The following is a 17,236-nucleotide window of genomic DNA, read 5'->3' as shown; positions in this document are numbered from 1 at the left end:
GTTGCAGAGCTGCAGGGACGGCGGCATGGCCGAAGGGCTGCGCTGCGCCAGGACTGCTGTGGAAGCCAAAAACGGCCGGGGCTTATGCCCTAGCATGTGTTTCTGGAGAGTGCGCCGACAGAGACCCTGCTTGCTTGAAAGTGGCGAGCTTTCCGTGGAGTCTCCGCATATAAGCGGGCCAGCCACGACACATGCCGGGCCGATTCTCGCCAGACCTCCGATACCTCGACGCACACTGGCGGTGTCTGGCCTGTTTGGGCCGTCCATCACGAGCTTCTTGGCGACGGCTGCCCACACACCGTGTCCGTGCCTCTGCATCAATCTGTAGGCGTTTATATATACTGTTGTATGATGTATATCGGTCTATGTCAACTGTCTGTACAGTGAGCGTCTGTATAATGTCTAGCAGTTTATGTATACTTTTTATAGTCTGTGTCAGTTTATCACCATTGTCTTTATATTGTATGGGAGTTTATATTATGGTCTGTGCAATCGATCGCAGTTTATATCGGTCTGTATAATCAATAGCAGCTCAGATCACTGTTTTGTATAATGTGTAGCAGTTTATCTACCGTCTGGGTACAGCAATGTATGTCACTGTATAATCTAGAGCAGTTTATCTACCGTCTGTGTAAAGCAATTTGCCACTGCATAATCTAGAGCAGTTCATATATACCGTCTGTATATACTGTATAGCAGTTCACATCACTGTTTTGCATAGCAGTTCATATCCACCGTCTGTAAAATCTAGAGCAGTTTATCTCCGTCTGTGATCTGTAGCAGTAGTGGTCTATCTCTACCGGTTCTATAAATCATAGCAGTTTGCACCGTCTGTATGATGTAAAATAGTTTACCTCTATCATCTGTATAGTGTACAGCAAATCATGTCACTGGTTTGTATAATCTCCAGCAGTTCAAAGCCACCATCTGCATAATCTATAGCAGGTCATCTCTATGTCCATATAATTTATAGCAGTGTATCTCTACATCGTCTATAATTCATATCCACCGCCTGTATAATCTACTGCAGTTTCTACCGTCTGTAGCAGTTCATATATACCGTCTGTATGATGTATAGCAGTTTGTATCACTGTTTTGTATCATGTATAGCAGTTCATATCCCTGGTCTGTATAACCAATAGCAGCTCATATCACTGTCTTGTATAATGTATAGCAGTTATAATCTGCAACAGTTCATGTATACCGCCTGTATAATCAGTTGCAATTCATCTCTATCGTGTATAGTAATCTCAGTTTATCTCCAGGTCTGTATGGTGTATAGCAGTTTATATCACTGTTTTGTATCATGTATAACAGTTCATATCCCCTGTCTGTATAACCAATAGCAGCTCATATCACTTTTTTGTATAATGTATAGCAGTCCCTGCCGTCTTATAATGTATAGTAGTTATAATCTGCAACAGTTCATGTATACCGCCTGTATAATCAGTTGCAATTCATCTCTATCGTGTATAGTATATCTCAGTTTATCTCCAGGTCTGTATAATGTATAGCAATTCATGACACTGGTTTGTATAATCTATAGCAGTTCATATATACCGTTTACAGCAGCTCATCTCCGCGTCCATATAAACCATAGCAGTTCATCTCTACACCCTTTCTAATCCATAGCATTTGTCTCTACCGTTTGTATAATGTATAGTTACTACCGTCTGTATAATCTACAGCAGGCCATCTCCACGTCTATATACCACGGCTCTGGGTGCGTAGTGCTTGGAGGTCAGGTGCACCAGCGGACGAAGCATGTGACTCCACGTGGCCGAGCGGTCTGAGCAGATACATGCCCCCAACACAACAGGGATATGCGGGGCGCCACGGAATAGAGTCATGACCCAGGCACCAAAAGATGACCCAGGCACCAAGAGATGACCCAGGGAGATGACCCAGGCACCACAGCCACGTCCTCCTACACTTCCTACAGCACAGCCCCGAAAGTATCCATGTCAATATATACAGGTGTGTGTTCAGAACCACGTCCTCTTGTTCTGCTCTCTCTTGGCAAGCTGCTTCTTGTACGAGGGCCGGGCCGCGAGAATCGTCTCGTCCATGTTCTCCAAGGCGACTCTCCGCCTCTCGAGCTTGGCGGGAAGCTCGCGCTCCCACTTCTGCTTCTTCTGGAACAACACGCCCCTCATCCAGTTCTTGTTCTCGTACTTGTCCTCGTGGAACTTGCGGTGGGGCACCGGCGGCAAGAGGTCCTCGATCCCGTACTTGCGGGCCATCTTGTACAAGTCCGCCAGTCTCCTCAACGACACCTTCGCCGAGTGCCAGCGGCCCGTCTCGCTGTTTTTGTTGGGCAAGAACGGGTTCAACGCAGGGTCCTTAATGGTGGACGGTTTGTCCAGGTACGAGGCAAAGGGCCGCGGCGGGTACCGGATAAAGAACTTGTGTAGTTTCTGGGGGAGCTTGGCAAAGGCCTCCTTGGGCGTCAACGACATGCTGGGGCTTGTGGTGGGTAGGGACTATGGGATTCTAGGGGACTTTGGAAGGATAGGCCTTGGGGCCGCGGCGCGGTGCGGAAGTGCCCCAGCTAAAAATTTTCGCACCGGCCTGGGTTCGGAATAGAGGCCCTAAATGTAGGCCTAAAACAGGGCCGCCGGAATAGCGAAATCCGCCCAATTGGCCCGGCGGGCTTTGGAAGATTGCAGGCTCCAGTTGGGCGGTCTGGACCCGCCATGGTGCATGTCGCCGGAACGCCCTCGGCTCCGTCCTACGAGACTAAACAAGCAAGACAGGCACCGTGCCCGGGCCTACGGATTCCAGGAGCGGAACATTGTCATGACATTGTAATTTTTATATGATCTGCGTAACTCTACACCTCGAGCTGCGGCCCCGGGGCGGGCACCGGCTTACTTGGCCACGTGCTGCAAGGCCTCGAGAACCTCCAACTCGATGTTGGCCTCGGCGGCCACGGTCTCGTCGGCGGACGAGGCTCTCTTCTGGGCGTCGGCAATCAAGGTCTTGATCTGCTGCGCGTCGAACTGCTCGGGCTTGAACGCCTCGATGGCAGACACCGTCAACTTGTTGCCTGGCTGGACCGTGGCAAGCCCGCCGGACACGAAGAACTGCTCGGTCTCGCCGCCCTTGGAGATGATCTCCAAGAGCCCTGGCCTCAACTGCTCGACAATTGGGATGTGGTTGGCCAAGATACCCAAGTCTCCGTTGACCGAGGGCAAGTTCACCTGCTGCACCTCGGACTCCGAGTATAAGGTCTGGTGGGGGAGCGCCAAGGACAACTTCAAGGCGTCGGAGCCGGTCTCGGTGGCGTACGTTCTTCTGACGACGGTGGAGGATTGTCTGGCGACCTGGCGGAGGGTTTGTCTGAACATTCTGGGGGTTGTTTGGGGACGAGGGTGAGGGCCCAGCGCTGGCCGTGGGCCTTTTCTCACCACGCACTGGGGGCCGGCCCGAATTGCGCCGCGCACGACGCGCCGTGCGCTGTTTTCATTGGCTGGCCCGCGCGCCGGGCCTGGGGCCTGGATTTATTGGCCAAGGCGCCTTTTCCCTCCATGGCCTATGGCATTGGAGCAGCGACGGAAACGCGGCTTGCGGCCGTTGGAGCAGACCCCGGGATTCTGGTTTGCGGCTTTTCGCCGCCCGTTGGTGGTGCCACTCGCTTTTCTCAGCAGACTGCCTGCACCAGCGGTGGATGCAAATGTGCTCGGCCAGCAACGGAATTGAGGGGAGAAAAAATAGGCCAGTAGAAAGTAGGCTTTCATCTCGGGAATGCGTAGGTAGACGGGATGATGTGTTGTGTGCTTGCCTGGGTCTTTCGAGGCCCATGCTTGTGCTTCGCCCACGATTCAACCCGTCTGTTCTCATCTGAATGTAGTTTTGTCCGATGTGGTTTGATGGAGTTCCGATGTTGTTTGGTGGATTTCCATAAACATTGATGTCGTTTGACTGTATTTCATCCGATATCATCTGATTATTTCATCCGATGTCATCTGGTTGTTATTTCATCCGATGTCATCTGGTTGTTATTTCATCCGATGTCATCTGGTTGGTTTTTCATCCGATGTCATCTGGTTGTTATTTCATCCGATGTCATCTGGTTGTTATTTCATCCGATGTCATCTGGTTGGTTTTTCATCCGATGTCATCTGATTGATATTTCATCCGATGTCATCTGATTGATATTTCATCCGATGTCATCTGGTTGTTATTTCATCCGATGCCATCTGGTTGTTATTTCATCCGATGTCATCTGGTTGTCTCTTCTCGTCCGACCTCCACTAACTCCCTCTGATCTCGTCCAATCGCCTCTTCTCTCCTCTGATCGTCTTTTTTCATCGGCTCATGTCTCAATCACAGAAGCCCCGACCACTTTCCACTTGAGCTCGCCTGTAACTCTCTCCTGTTCTCATCTAGCAATCAGCTGAATCTCGGCGGGGTTCCTTCCAGGTACTCGTCTGATGTGCGGCCTGATGTGCGGCCTGGTGCCTGGCTTTGTCACCTGGCCTTGTCACCTGGTCTTGTCACCTGGTCTGCAAAACCTCTAATCCCACTTGCTCTCCTCTCCACCCCCTCCACAGACTGCTCCAGCCCATGGTTTCACCAGTCACGCAAATCCACGCCAGTCGAAGCTAGACATGGCAGCCATGGCGCAGCAGACCCGAGGGCCCTCAGCCTCCGTGGCCAAACTGGTTCAAGAAATTCTCCACATCAAACTCCTCCTCCCCGCCTGCCGGGCCCTCGTCGAACCCTTCCCCGAGCAAGTCCATATTCAAGTCGTCCAAGAGCGAGTCGCTGCCTTTGATCATGCCGTTCACGTCCGAGTTGGGGTTGTCTGTGTTTGGCGGGTTGCCCTCCTTTGCGCCCATGCCGGGGTCTGCATCGTCCTTGAAATTCATCGAGAGGATGTCCGAGGGGTTGGGGATATCCATGTCGAGATCGAAGCTCGGGTCCATGAGCTCGTTCTGCAGGATGGGCCCGTCGGCCATGCCCTCGTGGTCCGTGTATTGCTGCAGTAGCTGTGCCTGGTTCTGCTGATTCGGGTTATGGGCATTTTGCCGCGTTTGCTGGTGCTGCTGGTTTTGGTGCTGCTGGGCTTTCTGGCTGTCCTTAGCCGTTTGCTCCCTCTGCTCTTGTTCACGGGCCAACCTGTCCCTGTGTTCCTGGTCGGCCCGCTGCTTGTCACGTGCCGCCTTTTCGGCCTCGGCCCGCCTCTTCTGCGCTAGCGCCTCCTCTTCGATTTTCCTTTTGCGCTCCGCCTCCTCTCGCTGCTGCCGCTCTCGATCTTCCCGGATCTTCTGCTCGTCCTGCTTCTTCTTGTTCTGGACGATTTGGTCCACGCACCACGGCGCGTCGTTGAACTTGGCGACGGTGTCGTCGAGAATCAGCTCGAAACTGGCGATTTTCTGCGCAAGCTGCTCCATCATGGGCGGCGGAATAAGCTGGTTGTTTGGGCCTGCTATGAGATTGCTCTGCCGCTTGTTGTTGTTGATGATCTCAAAGACATAGCCGGACGTACGTAGGATGTCGCTGAGAGATTTGGTGAGTTTTTCCTCGAGATTCATCTGGTGCCGGGGGTAGTGGGGATGGTTATGGGAATCCGTCTCAGAACCCTCCTAACGTGTGGAGCGCCATGTTCCAGGTAGTATGCCGGCCGTGTTCATTATGTAGGGCACTGCGGCGAGCGCCACGCCAGGAGAGAAAGGAGAGGGAGGAGAGAAGACAGAAGTAGATATACAGTACGGAGAATACTGAATAGATTTAAAAAAGGAGATGGGAAGGGAAAATGGGAAAGGAGATGGGAAAGGAAAATGGTAAAGGATAATGGGAAAGGAAGATAGCAAAAGAAATTAGGAAAGGAAAATAGGTCAGGACATTAGGAAAGGAAAATAGGAAAGAAAAATAGGAAAGAAAAATAGGAAAGAAGAATAGGTAAGAAAAATAGGAAAGAAGAATAGGTAAGAAAAATAGGAAAGAAAAATAGGAAGATAGGAAAGAGAGACCGAAAAGAAAATGACAGAAAGAAAAGGAATAATACGACAGAGAAGAGCCCTAGTGCAGACACGGCCTGCGAAGTGCCTCCAGTCGATTGAGTGCTTAATTGATGCTTGCGATTATGCTCGGTCAAAGTTTATCATCCAACATACCGGAAAGCAGATATGTTGATACTATATTCTAACCTTCCGGTTTTTATTGTCAATGTGGGCTTCATGTTGACCTGGTCGTATTATCCTGTTCATATCATCCTGGTCATATTATCCTAATCATATTATCCTAGCGTGCCTTTTTCTAGTGCGCTTCTGAGATGTTCGGAGAGTAAGCGATCTGGCTTATTGAATATTCCCATAGGATGCCCTGATCATAACGCAAAGAAAACGAGTTGAATCATGACACAGACAGTTTAATAGGATAAACTCAAAGAACTGAATCATTGCAACAATGGCTTGCAGGTATGGGTGAAGAAAAATCCAACAGCTGCTCATATTTACCTGGCCCAGAGTATCTTTCGATAGGCCGCAGATGTCCCTCGCCCAGTGCGACTGGCCCAGCCAATAATCGTGGTCTCGGCAGAACAACAATACATTAGAACGCACGAACCCTTTGCAATAAACAAGGGCCGGTCCCTACTCACAGTGTGCCATAGCATAGCAGAGCTCAGGAGCTGTAAAACCCACCGAAATCACAACCTACAAAACAGACCTTAATTAAAATATACAAACGAGATAATAAATTGCAAAGCCCACCGAAACTAAGACCTACAAAACACACTCAAATTATAACCTACAAAACAGACCTTAATTAAAATATACAAACGAGATAATAAATTGCAAAGCCCACCGAAACTAAGACCTACAAAACACACTCAAATTATAACCTACAAAACAGACCTTTATAAAAATCTCCAAAACCGAGAGAATAAACTGCAAAGCCCACCGGCATCAAAACACACAGAGCCCACCGGAATTCGACCTTACAAAACCCACCAAAACTGAAAACAACAACACCACCGAAATTCTAACTCAAACCCCCCACAGAAACCACGCGTCTGGGCACAGAAGTCCTGCCCACTATTAGCTATGTTGCCTAGCTCCAGGCCCTCAAGTCTGGCCCGGCCTGCCAGCGTGTTGACACCGCGGCGCGCAACCAGCACGGTCACGTGACGCGCGTCCTGGGCCAGAGGCACCTGGACGCGGCGCGCGTGCTCTTGTTATTTTCTCCCGTCTTTTCTCCCATTTCTACAGCTGTTCCCCATACGCTTCCAGCGAGTATAGCCAACGACACTTTCAGACATTTTGCCACAGAGGCACTACCCAGAGACGCTTCCGCCTGAATCACTTTTTAAGTGGGAGACACCAGAAACCAAAGCATCTCATAGCCGCTGCCATTAGCCGCTGCCATTAGCCGCTGCCATTAGCCGCTGCCTTTTGCCGCCATTTGCTAGCCCCTGCCAGCGCCACATTTGCAAACCCAGCAGCCATCCTCATACATCACACCCTCGCCCAATCAGCATGTCCGAGCTTTTGGTGGCTCGCCAGGGCCCGCTTGCCCACGTGTGGCTCGCGTCCAACTACGACAAAAAGCTCTCCAAACAGCAGTTTTTGAACACAAACATCGTCGCGTCGTCCTCGCTCATTTCCGCGCGGCAGATCCGGCCCGCGGCCGCCCAAGACCCGGCCCACGACACAATCACTCTCCGGCTCTCGGGCCAGTTGCTCTTGGGCATAGTGCGCATCTACTCGCGCAAGACAAAGTACCTCTTGGACGACATCAACGACACGCTCCACAAACTCAAGACCTCGTTTCAGTACGCCAGCGGCGCGTCGTTGGGCCCCGCCGCGGTCCTGGCGGCCGCCGTCAACCTCCCGCCGCAGCGCACCACGCTCTCCTCCTTCTCTCGCATCACGCTCCAGGACCAGATCAGCGGACACGATCTCTTCTACCAGGACGACTTGGTCTTGGACGACGCCGCCGACCAAACCGCCGCCGCCTCGGCCCGCTTGCTGCAGGACTCCGTGGCCAGCCAGCTCCCGGACCCCGATGCCCCCGACCGCTCCGTCGAAATCGGCCGTGCCGGCACGGACCCGGACGACGCCGCAGACCTCGACTTGGACTTGGACTTAGATTTCGACCTCGACGCGGACCGCTCCATTGAGGTCGGTCGTGACGCGCAGGCCGCCTTGCCGGACGCGGACCAATCGGTCTTGGACATTGGCGGGAAGTCGCCGGTGCAGCGTGGCGGTTTGCCCGACGTCACCTTCGACTTGGACCTCCCTGGCGATGCCCCCGACGCCGCACCCAGCACTGCCCCGGACGCGCCGCAACCACCCGCCCCAGCAGTCGCCGTGCGCACCGCCAAGAGGAGATTGGTTGTGGACTCGCAGGAAGACGTGGAGCGCGGAATCCCCAACGAGGTCTTGAGAAGCATCCAGGCCTTGCAAGCCACGGGGAGGCTTCCTGAAGACTCGTTGACGCTCCGGCTCACGCCGGAGGAAAAACTCGATCTCATCCACGAGCTTGCGGCGCCCATCCAGTCGAAGAAGAGAAAGATCTGGAACCTCGACGAGCAGCTCCGCGAGCGGTGCTTGGAGTTGTCCGCCGAGGAGGACGCCCTCCGTGCGGACGGCCCTGCCGATGAGTCCTTGGACTTGGACATGGATATGGACACCAACATCGACTTCGACTTATCCTTGCCCGGTCTAGACTCAGACCATGCGCCCGAGTCGCCCCAGAAGCAACCCGACAACGGCGACGAACTGGTGGAGGACTCGGGCCCGGAAAACCTCCGCAGCACGTCCCAAGTGGCGGAGCACCTCAGACAGTTTTTTTTCGACAAGCCTGCCGTGACGCTTGACGAGTTGATGGACAAGGATACAGCGCCTGGCGTGCCCACTCCTCTTGGCACGACGCACAAATCGGCCTCAGCAGTGAGGATCAGCAACAGAAGGGAGGCCTCCAAGTGCTTCTTCGAGTTGTTGGTCTTGGCTACCCAAGACTGCGTGTCTTTGGAGCAGGAGACCCCGTCAGCCGGCACGCAAATCCCCGACGAGCTCAGAGTCCGGCCCAGAGATTTACTTGTGTCTAAGTTTCTTTGAGCATGCGCGCACATTTACGATACACAAGACTATAGAGCCGACAAGAGCTTGTCGATGCCTTCGTCCACGGAGCGATGTGTTTGGAATTGTATTTGCGACGAAAGAAGTGACTCTTCAATACTGAAGATGTCTATCTCGCCATCGTCATACCCCAAAACCATTTCGGAGCCGTCGGCGTTGAAAAGAGCAGAGCCGAGCTTCTTTTCCCTGGTGGGGATGGTGGATATGGGGCCCAATATCTTGGCCTTGAGATCCCAGAACTCAACAAAAAGCCCGATTTTCGGTGGCCGCACATTGCCAATGGTGATGAACTGGCTGCTGTGGCCAGGACGAACTATTATAGTAGACACTAGCGTCGACGTGGGCAGCACGTGCCTCAATCGACAGGACTCCGAGTCCCACAATTTCAAGGACCAGTCTGCATGCGCGGAAATCAACAACGTGGTCGCCGGGCTGTACTTGAGCTCCACCACGGAGTTGACATCCCGTGCCCAGGGCTGCTCGTGGCCAGGAGCCTCGACCAACTTCGCTCTTATATACGCTTTTTCCTTTGCATTGACAAGCTTGTAGATTGTACCGTTCCTCGAGGCCGCCACCGTCAGGTTGAGAAAATTGTACTCCGGTGGGTTTTGATGGCCTGTTTGCTCGTGGACACGCAAGATCGCCAGCAGGATGAGCGCGTCTGTGAGCTTGAAAGGGATCTTCACGCTTGTGTCGTGGTCTGCAAGCTTAAGAGAGGCGATCTTGGGAAAAGCCAAGAAGTTGGGCGACCAGAGATTGACCACTCCGTCTTCGCAGATGCTCAAGATCCCTGAGCTCTGCGCGGTCTCCGTGTTTAGCTGCGTCATCAAGACGATGGGTGAGATGTGGTGGATGAAGTTATGCTGGGATTTCACGGCAGAAGATGCCACCGTGGATGTCTGGAGCGTCGGGAGCACGGCCACCCGCGTGGGCTCGACGCTCGCGAGGTCCCACATCACAACGCGCCCGTTTTCGAGCCCGGCGAAAACCTTGAACGGATTGGTTTGGTCAAACATGATCGTGCGGATATAGCTGGTGCATTGGAGAAAGAACTCCGGGACAATCGCGTCGGAGGATCTGTTGAACAACACGGCAAGGCCTGCCAGGGCGGTCAGGGGGCGTTTGCCGGAGCGTGGGCTCTTGTGCGGCTTGCCATACGCAGCTAGAAACACGTCCGGGTGATCGGGCGTGGCGGCCACGGCAACCACCGGCCTGGAGATGAAGTCCGACACGCTCTTTGTGACAGTGAACGGGGCCACGACATCCCGATCAATGGCCTCTTCGTGCCTGAGCCCCAAACGGAGGTCCGAGAAGTGGAAGCCCGCGTCCCTGAGAAACTCGTCGAGAGACAGCTCGACTTTTCCCCTGGTCTCCGTGGCCAGGTCGGGCCCGGAAGTGGCTGCCGGCTCGAGCCTTTCAGGCTCCGCGGGCTCGCCAGGATCCACGGCTGGCCCGAGCGGCTGGCGCTTAGGAAGGAGATGGCCCAAGTCAACAGTCCGCTCGAAATGCGTCTGTATTATTTTGTCGAACTTCACCAGCGGCCGCGGCAGCGGCTGATCGAACTCGGTGTTAGGAGCGACGCTGGGCTGGCTGTTCGGGGCTGCGGTTTGTGGCGCCGGCGCTGGCTGGAGAAAGTCAACTTGCACTGCAAAGTCCACCATGGATCGGGGAGCCTCGGGCTCCACTATCGCCAAGTTGGGCTGTGTGGCGTCGACCAAGGCCACGCCCGTGCGCCGTTCCTTGAGCTCCTGGAGCCGCCGGCGCTTTTGTTCAAGCAAGGCTTGTCTGTCCAAAGAAGCCATGGCCCAGAAGCAGTGGGAGATATGAAGCCTGGAGGTAAACAGTGGTACTGCAGAGCCTGGCAGAGCGCTGCGGGCGGCGCGCGCTTGGCCCGCGCCACCACTGGCCTGAGGGCCAGATATGGAGTGGGGCCCATAGTAGACCAGCCCAAATGGTGCAGAGCGAAGTGGCCGAAATTTTTCCAGTCACTGAGGTTCATACTCCCGGCCCAGCTTTGAAGTCTTCGGCTTTTTTTTTCTTGTTTTCTTTGAAATCGCGTGCTGGAAGCTGGCATGGCTAATGTGCTCGGTCTGGCGAGGTACGGTGCCAGCGCCATGTCCAGGGCCGCGGCCCCAGAGCGTTGGCCCCAGCCGAGCGCAGCAGACCCAAGGCCGGCCCGCCGCACCCAAGCACTACTTTCGAAGAACACACCGTCTGCGCCAAAATGGAGATCGACGACATCTTGGCGGATTTCGAAAAAGACACGCGCGGGGCCCGCACGGAGTCCTCGGCAGGACTCCGCCAGCAGCTTGTGACGGCCATGCTCAACGAGCGAATGGCGCCGGATCTCTTGCCCTATAAGCACACGCTCATGGCCCGCATTCTCCGGGGAATTCTGGACCAGCAGCAGTTTTTGCTCGACTCGTACGAGTACGGCGACTCGAACGCCGAGGCGGGCGTCATCAGTCTGGATTTCAAGCTCCAGCTCATGATCGTGGAAACCGACATCGAGCGCTTGAGCTATCTCGTCAGACTATACATCCGCACCCGGCTCGCGAAGATCGACGAGTTCACCATCTATTATATCAACAAGACCGCAGAGGAACTGCCTGGCGAGCCCTTGTTGTCCGAGCCCGAGCAAAGTTACATGCACGGCCACTTCAAGATCTTGAACCAGCTCTATAACAACAGCTTTTTGAAGAAGTTCCCCAGCTTCTTGACCTTGTTGGACGACACCACAGGCGGGGAAAACATGATCACCACCCCCGACCTCGACCGGCCCGTATTCATCCGCGTTGTGTGCGACGACACCATCGTGCTTCACCTTGGAAACGACGAGTTGGAGCTCGTCAAGGACGGGATATACGTCGTGCGTTATCGCTTGATCATGAAGTATTTGGAGTTGGGTGACGTGGTGTTGATATAGCCCAGTCTGTTGATCCCACGTACAGAGTTTTATCATCCAAATGCATCAGTCGCATCCTCCTGGACACTCCACATTCCCCTCCTCGAGGTGCCACTCCTGGAGACATCCAAAATGGCCCCGGTGCCCACACTGAAGGCTCTCGACTAATGTGAGTCCTTTGCAGGGCTCGTTGCAATACACGCAATTCAGCTGCTTCCGAGAACACGCGTCGCAGTACCAGAAGCCAAACCTCTCGTTGTCCACGCCATACTTTTCTTTTGACGATTCGTTCGTCAACAAGGTCTTGCACCAACAGCAATAGAACCGCATCTCAACCTCCTTCACTGCATACGCACTGAGGCTTTCTTTTAGCGCCATGGGAGAGTCCTTCACAACTTGCACGGCAATGGTATATAGTTGTTTCGACCTCAAACTCTCAATATAGAGCCCAAGAACTTCTAGGCACTCGTTCTTGCCAAGAATATCCTCGGTGTGGTTCTGCTGGAAGTGCCCGTGAAAAAGAAGAATTAACGTAGCACTCATCACCAAATCTCCCTGTGCAAGTGCATACTCTAGGGACTTTTTGATGATGTTCACCGCATGCCACGGTCTAAAAAGAGAATCTTCTTTTCCGTATCTGCTCATTGCCTTTGTGAGCTGCGAAGGCAACACTTCCTTGCTCTTTATGCTTGATTCTTCAACGCGATCAAGAGTGAGTCTTTGCTCAGAATGGGGCGCAATATTCCGTGCCGGCTTGGGAAAGTTCTTGCTGCCCAATGATTGCCAGGAGCCCGCCTGCGAGTCTCTGGAGCCAAGTGATAATCCCTGTAAATGGGAACCTGGAGTGTTGTCAGTGCCAGCAGAAAAGGCAGATGAGGATAAAGATGCGGATGCGTTCGTCAAAATATGAAGGTTCTCATCATCCAAGTCACGCGAAGATCCCAACGTTCGATTATTTGGTCCCTTGCAATATATGGGGGCACTTCGAGGGGTCGTGTGATCTGAGCGAGTCTTCTCCAAGACATTGTCATCCGTAGTCGTGCCATGGTATTTACGTATCTTCGATGGAGACGGGGTTCCTTGGGCAGAGATAGTCTCTGCTTCTGGAATACACTCATCGTCCTTGTTTACACCAGGTATAACATCCCTTTCTGCCTTTAGATCATCACTAACGACCGTATTGCGATTGAGCTCGCTAAAGAGACGCGGCAGCTGCGACAACTTAACTTTGCTTAGACTGTTGGGCCGTGAGGTCTCACCGGGGCTTCTCGGACTAAAAACCTCATTTGCATATTCCATCAAGCTCTGATGGGAAGAAGCCCTGACATTGCGTATATGTTCATCATGAGCCGATTCTTTAGAAGAGCTCAAGACCGAGAGATTTTTGACCGATGAAGTGATGGAGCTTTTGCGAGGAGCACTTCCGTAGTTCGTTGTCAGCGTTGAGTTGGAGTTGTAGGAGCCGACGACGTTCCCCAAGTCTGAAGAGATCGACTTTTCTTCTTGTGGCGACCTCGACAAAACATCTAACGAGGTATGGTCTCGAGCAGCCTCAGTCTCTGGCGCAAAAGCTCCCGCGGCCATGGCCGGAGGACCAGGTGATTTAGATTCGTCTTGCTCAAGAGCAACAGCAATCATTCTCCAAGTCTGGCAGTCTCTAAAACGCTGGACACTGGCCGCGACCCGAGCATTGATCTGACATACGAAGGACAAAGTGAAGGCGTCAGGAATGTCGGTCAAATAGTCGTTGGCTAACGTAGCAAACACAGCGTCGTCGGCCGACGGGAGAGGCAATGACATGGAGACCAAGTAGGGAGATGGCGATGAAGAGAACTGTGGCTTCGCGGCACTGCCATGATGGGATCCATAGCTCAAAACGGGCTGGTACACCGTACCTCCCAGCGACACAGATTCCACAGTAGTCTGGGACGGGTTTCTGTTGAGCGAAGGGCGGAGAGACGCAGGCGCCATGCTCAAGTCGGTGAGGTTCGACCGCTGGAGCCCGAGCGAAGAAGCAAACACGGGCTGCGAGTGCTGGGTCGACAGTCGCAAAAGTAGCGGGCGTTCCTTCGGCGACATGGTTGTGTTTTTCTGGTAGAAAAACGTGGGCGTGGACGGGTGGGAGCTCTGGAGCCCGCGGTTCGGGAGGATAGAGCTTTCAAACGAGGCCGGCGACGCCTGGTGCTCGAAGTACCGATCCTCCTCGCCGCGGAAGTCCTCTGACGCAGGCCGCTCCAAGGGCTCAGTCGGGGTGTCGTTGCCGACCGGGATCAGCATGTCGAAATCGTCCGTGTCCTGCGACACCACCGAGAGGCCGGAGGCCCCGGGGGTCCACGAGGTGGCCACTGCGGGCAACGTTTCGAGAGGGCGCAGGATGTTCTGGGCGGTTTCCTCGGGGGAGTTCAAGTCGTACGAGACAAACACGTTGGACTTGGTGATGGTCCATAGTCGGCGGGTCCCCGGCGTCGAGCGGGCCCACACAAAGTTCTGGAACGGCTTGCGGGACAGCGTGTTGACGATCTCCTTGGGGATGTACTTGCGGGCCAAGTTGAAGACGGTGATGGACGGGTCGTCGTTCAAGTACAGGCACGCGAAGTCGTAGCTCTGGAGCGCCTGGCGGTCCGGGCGCCAGTCGTCGTGCATGTCGAGCGGGCCCGGGGGCGCGTGCTCGGCTGATGGCGTCTCGTTCCAGCGGAGCTTCATCACGGGGCCATAGGTGTTGAGCGAGGTGTCCGGGGCCGCGGAATGCGGGGCCGCGTCGCCGTAGTTCCAGAGGCAGATTCTGCGGTCGCGGCCGCCCGTGAGCACGTACTCGAGCTCCGGGTGGATGTGGAGCGAGAGCGCCGGCCCGGTGTGGAACGTCCACTTGCGCTCGGGGAGCGTCAGGCCGGCGGCCGAGGCCGCCGGGTAGCGGAGGTCAAACTTGCAGAGGGCGCCGGAGTCGTGCACGGACAACACGGCCATCTTGCCCCGCACACGTGCGTGAGGCGAGAACTGGCACGAGCGCACCGGGTCCGCGTGCTGCGAGGCCATGAGCTTGGCCACGGGCTTGGGGCCGTAGGCGCGGAGGTCCCAGAGGCGGACCGAGCCGTCCTGCGAGCCCGAGAAAAGCACGTGCTCGTGCTCGACGAAGTCCAAGGAGTTGACCACGCGCTTGTGGTCGTCCAAGCGGTGGAGCAACCTGGCGCGGCCGTTGCCGGCGAGCTGGTACACGTGCACGGTGCCGCTGGTGAGCCCGCAGGCCACCAAGTCGTTCTTGGTCTTGATGGTGTTGACGTTGAAGAGGCGCAGCGACGCGTGGAGCCGCAGCAGCAGCAGCAGCGCGTGCGTGTCGACCAAGCTGAAGTCGGCCACGATGGCGGTCTGCGCGGCGTCTAGCGCCAACAACTTCAAGTAGTTCTTGCCGCCGATGACCACGTGGTGCGCCGGGGCAGCGGCCGCGTCGTGCAGCGGCGGGCCCAGGCGGGCCAACGGGTGGTCGAGCTGCGTGACACAGGTGATCTCGCGGTCACACGCGTAGCTCAATTTCCTCGGCGGCAGCAGCCGGGGTTTTCCGGGCACGCGCAGAGCCGGCCGCTCGTTGAGCGAGCCGTAAATGTTGGAGGCGAACCGGGCGAGGCTCAGCTGGCTGAGGCCTGGCGACGAGGTGGACATGGGGGGAGAGGCGGTCGGCGTTTGCGTGGTGTGCCGGCTCTTGATGGATGTTGCAGGTGCCGGTATGCTGGGTGGAGGGCGCGGCGCGGGGCCAGAATGGGGCCAGAAATGGGGCCAAAAATGGGGCCAGAAATGGGGCCAGAAATGGGGCCAGAAATGATGCCAGAAATGGGGCCAGAAATGGGGCCAGAAATGGGGCCAGAAATGGGGCCAAAAATGGGGCCAGAAATGGGGCCAAAAATGAGGCCAGGAATGTGTCCAAAAACGGGCCCAGGAATGTGTCCAAAAACGGGCCCAGGAATGTGCCCAAAAATGTGCCCAAAAATGTGTCCAGAAACGGACCGGTGCCAAAGCCGAAAACCAACTCCCCTCAGAAACATGCATCTCTTTTATAGATTCACCGCCTTTCGATCGCCAGTTCCCGGCACGCCGTAACCAGTGATGGCCGCGAGACCGCCCCGCGTTTCGCCTGTCAGTTAGAACAGGGACACTGCCCCGAGGGTCTTTCAAAACAGGCCCCCGGACCAATGGACACAAAGCTGGCGTATCATCTAAAGGTGCCCGGAAACACAGCCGCGCCTCCAAGGAAACTCACGTCTGTGCTGTCTGCTGCCAATTGGACCCTGGGTCTGTTCATCCTCGGCCTTGCCAAAACCAGCGGCTGCCAGGCGATCGGCTGAAACTGTATTCTACTAACCATATAAAACGTTCGTGTTTCCTGTCAGGCCAAACAGTCAACACAAGAGCTCTTGCAGTAGCATGGAAATTCCAAGCGTGGGGAGAAAAACACGTCAGCCTACATTTCAGTTTAGGGGACCGGCGCCAGCGCTTAGTCGTGGGCTGCCTTTGCAGCCACTAGAGGGCCGCGCCGCGCATACAACAAGGCACCGCGAAGACTCATGGGCAATATACCAAGATGCTGGGGACATGCAGATGACAAGAAACAGGGATCTACCTTTCGAAAATCAAAGAGGAGACACAAAACAAGCACAACACAAAAGAGATCAAAGAAGAGAGAATGAAGAAGAACAGAGAAGCTCAAAGGGAAACAAGCGATGAGATGGAGACAAAACGGAGACCAAACACGAGACAAAAGGACATGGTTTTGCTCACTGGTCTGGCTAATATCATAATAACGAGAGACGGGAATGAGACAAGAACACAAGACAAGCAAGAACAAAAACGCCATAACAAATGACAGAACAAAATTCAATAAGGGACAAAAAAGACAATCAGACAAAAAAAGATAAACAGACAAAAAACACAGAAAGGACAGAGAAAAGAAAAAAGAGAGACAAGAATGTTTGTTCGCTCACTGGTCTGGGTAATATCATAATTATGAGAGACGAGAATGAGACAAGAAAGACAAGACAAGCAAAGGACAAAAACGCCATAGAAAATGACAGAACAAAAAATGAAGGACAAAAAAAGATAAACAGACAAAAAACACAGAAAGGACAGAGAATAGAAAAAGAGAGACAAGAATGTTTGTTCGCTCACTGGTCTGGCTAATATCATAATAACGAGAGACGAATGAGACAAGAAACACAAGACAAGCAAAGGACAAAAACGCCATAGAAAATGACAG

General features: G+C 54.3%; 8 protein-coding genes across 8 annotated transcripts; 2 read left to right on the top strand and 6 right to left on the bottom strand.

Annotated features, from left to right (window-relative positions):
- Nucleotides 1-1,985: 1,985 nt before the first annotated feature.
- On the bottom strand, nucleotides 1,986-2,459 carry METBIDRAFT_40930 (mitochondrial 54S ribosomal protein mL59; the record flags this gene model as incomplete). The annotated part of the gene is made up of 1 exon (XM_018857333.1): nucleotides 1,986-2,459. One exon carries the CDS (start codon nucleotides 2,457-2,459, stop codon nucleotides 1,986-1,988), a length of 474 nt encoding a protein of 157 aa, XP_018711495.1.
- A 411-nt stretch (nucleotides 2,460-2,870) lies between these two features.
- On the bottom strand, nucleotides 2,871-3,350 carry ATP16 (F1F0 ATP synthase subunit delta; the record flags this gene model as incomplete). Its single annotated transcript, XM_018854022.1, has 1 exon — nucleotides 2,871-3,350. The coding sequence occupies one exon, from the start codon at nucleotides 3,348-3,350 to the stop codon at nucleotides 2,871-2,873; it is 480 nt and encodes a 159-aa protein (XP_018711494.1).
- A 71-nt stretch (nucleotides 3,351-3,421) lies between these two features.
- On the bottom strand, nucleotides 3,422-4,386 carry METBIDRAFT_170243 (uncharacterized protein). Its single transcript, XM_018854683.1, has 2 exons — nucleotides 4,198-4,386; nucleotides 3,422-4,015 (listed from the first exon to the last, which is right to left on the bottom strand). The coding sequence occupies exon 2, from the start codon at nucleotides 3,943-3,945 to the stop codon at nucleotides 3,466-3,468; it is 480 nt and encodes a 159-aa protein (XP_018711493.1). The 5' UTR covers nucleotides 3,946-4,015; nucleotides 4,198-4,386; the 3' UTR covers nucleotides 3,422-3,465.
- A 260-nt stretch (nucleotides 4,387-4,646) lies between these two features.
- CTA26 (Cta26p) lies at nucleotides 4,647-5,540 on the bottom strand (the record flags this gene model as incomplete). The annotated part of the gene is made up of 1 exon (XM_018854021.1): nucleotides 4,647-5,540. The coding sequence occupies one exon, from the start codon at nucleotides 5,538-5,540 to the stop codon at nucleotides 4,647-4,649; it is 894 nt and encodes a 297-aa protein (XP_018711492.1).
- A 1,944-nt stretch (nucleotides 5,541-7,484) lies between these two features.
- On the top strand, nucleotides 7,485-9,068 carry MCD1 (kleisin alpha; the record flags this gene model as incomplete). Its single annotated transcript, XM_018858816.1, has 1 exon — nucleotides 7,485-9,068. One exon carries the CDS (start codon nucleotides 7,485-7,487, stop codon nucleotides 9,066-9,068), a length of 1,584 nt encoding a protein of 527 aa, XP_018711491.1.
- A 14-nt stretch (nucleotides 9,069-9,082) lies between these two features.
- METBIDRAFT_170239 (uncharacterized protein) lies at nucleotides 9,083-11,102 on the bottom strand. Its single transcript, XM_018854682.1, has one exon. The coding sequence runs from the start codon at nucleotides 10,889-10,891 to the stop codon at nucleotides 9,098-9,100; it is 1,794 nt and encodes a 597-aa protein (XP_018711490.1). The 5' UTR covers nucleotides 10,892-11,102; the 3' UTR covers nucleotides 9,083-9,097.
- Nucleotides 11,103-11,313: 211 nt separating this feature from the next.
- On the top strand, nucleotides 11,314-12,015 carry SLD5 (DNA replication protein; the record flags this gene model as incomplete). Its single annotated transcript, XM_018857345.1, has 1 exon — nucleotides 11,314-12,015. One exon carries the CDS (start codon nucleotides 11,314-11,316, stop codon nucleotides 12,013-12,015), a length of 702 nt encoding a protein of 233 aa, XP_018711489.1.
- Nucleotides 12,016-12,060: 45 nt separating this feature from the next.
- On the bottom strand, nucleotides 12,061-15,648 carry METBIDRAFT_42681 (uncharacterized protein; the record flags this gene model as incomplete). The annotated part of the gene is made up of 2 exons (XM_018857574.1): nucleotides 12,061-12,995; nucleotides 13,416-15,648. The coding sequence occupies 2 exons, from the start codon at nucleotides 15,646-15,648 to the stop codon at nucleotides 12,061-12,063; spliced, it is 3,168 nt and encodes a 1,055-aa protein (XP_018711488.1).
- Between the last annotated feature and the right edge of the window lie 1,588 nt (nucleotides 15,649-17,236).

This window comes from Metschnikowia bicuspidata, assembly GCF_001664035.1.
Source record: "Metschnikowia bicuspidata var. bicuspidata NRRL YB-4993 chromosome Unknown METBIscaffold_3, whole genome shotgun sequence".
Classification (NCBI taxonomy): Eukaryota; Fungi; Ascomycota; class Pichiomycetes; order Serinales; family Metschnikowiaceae; genus Metschnikowia; species Metschnikowia bicuspidata.
This window is presented reverse-complemented; position numbering and strand designations above follow the sequence as displayed.

What these genes read in the sequence shown, in the direction of transcription:
- METBIDRAFT_170243 (XM_018854683.1), bottom strand. Translation starts at nt 3,945, where the DNA reads ATGATATCGGATGAAATACAGTCAAACGACATCAATGTTTATGGAAAT.
- METBIDRAFT_170239 (XM_018854682.1), bottom strand. Translation starts at nt 10,891, where the DNA reads ATGGCTTCTTTGGACAGACAAGCCTTGCTTGAACAAAAGCGCCGGCGG.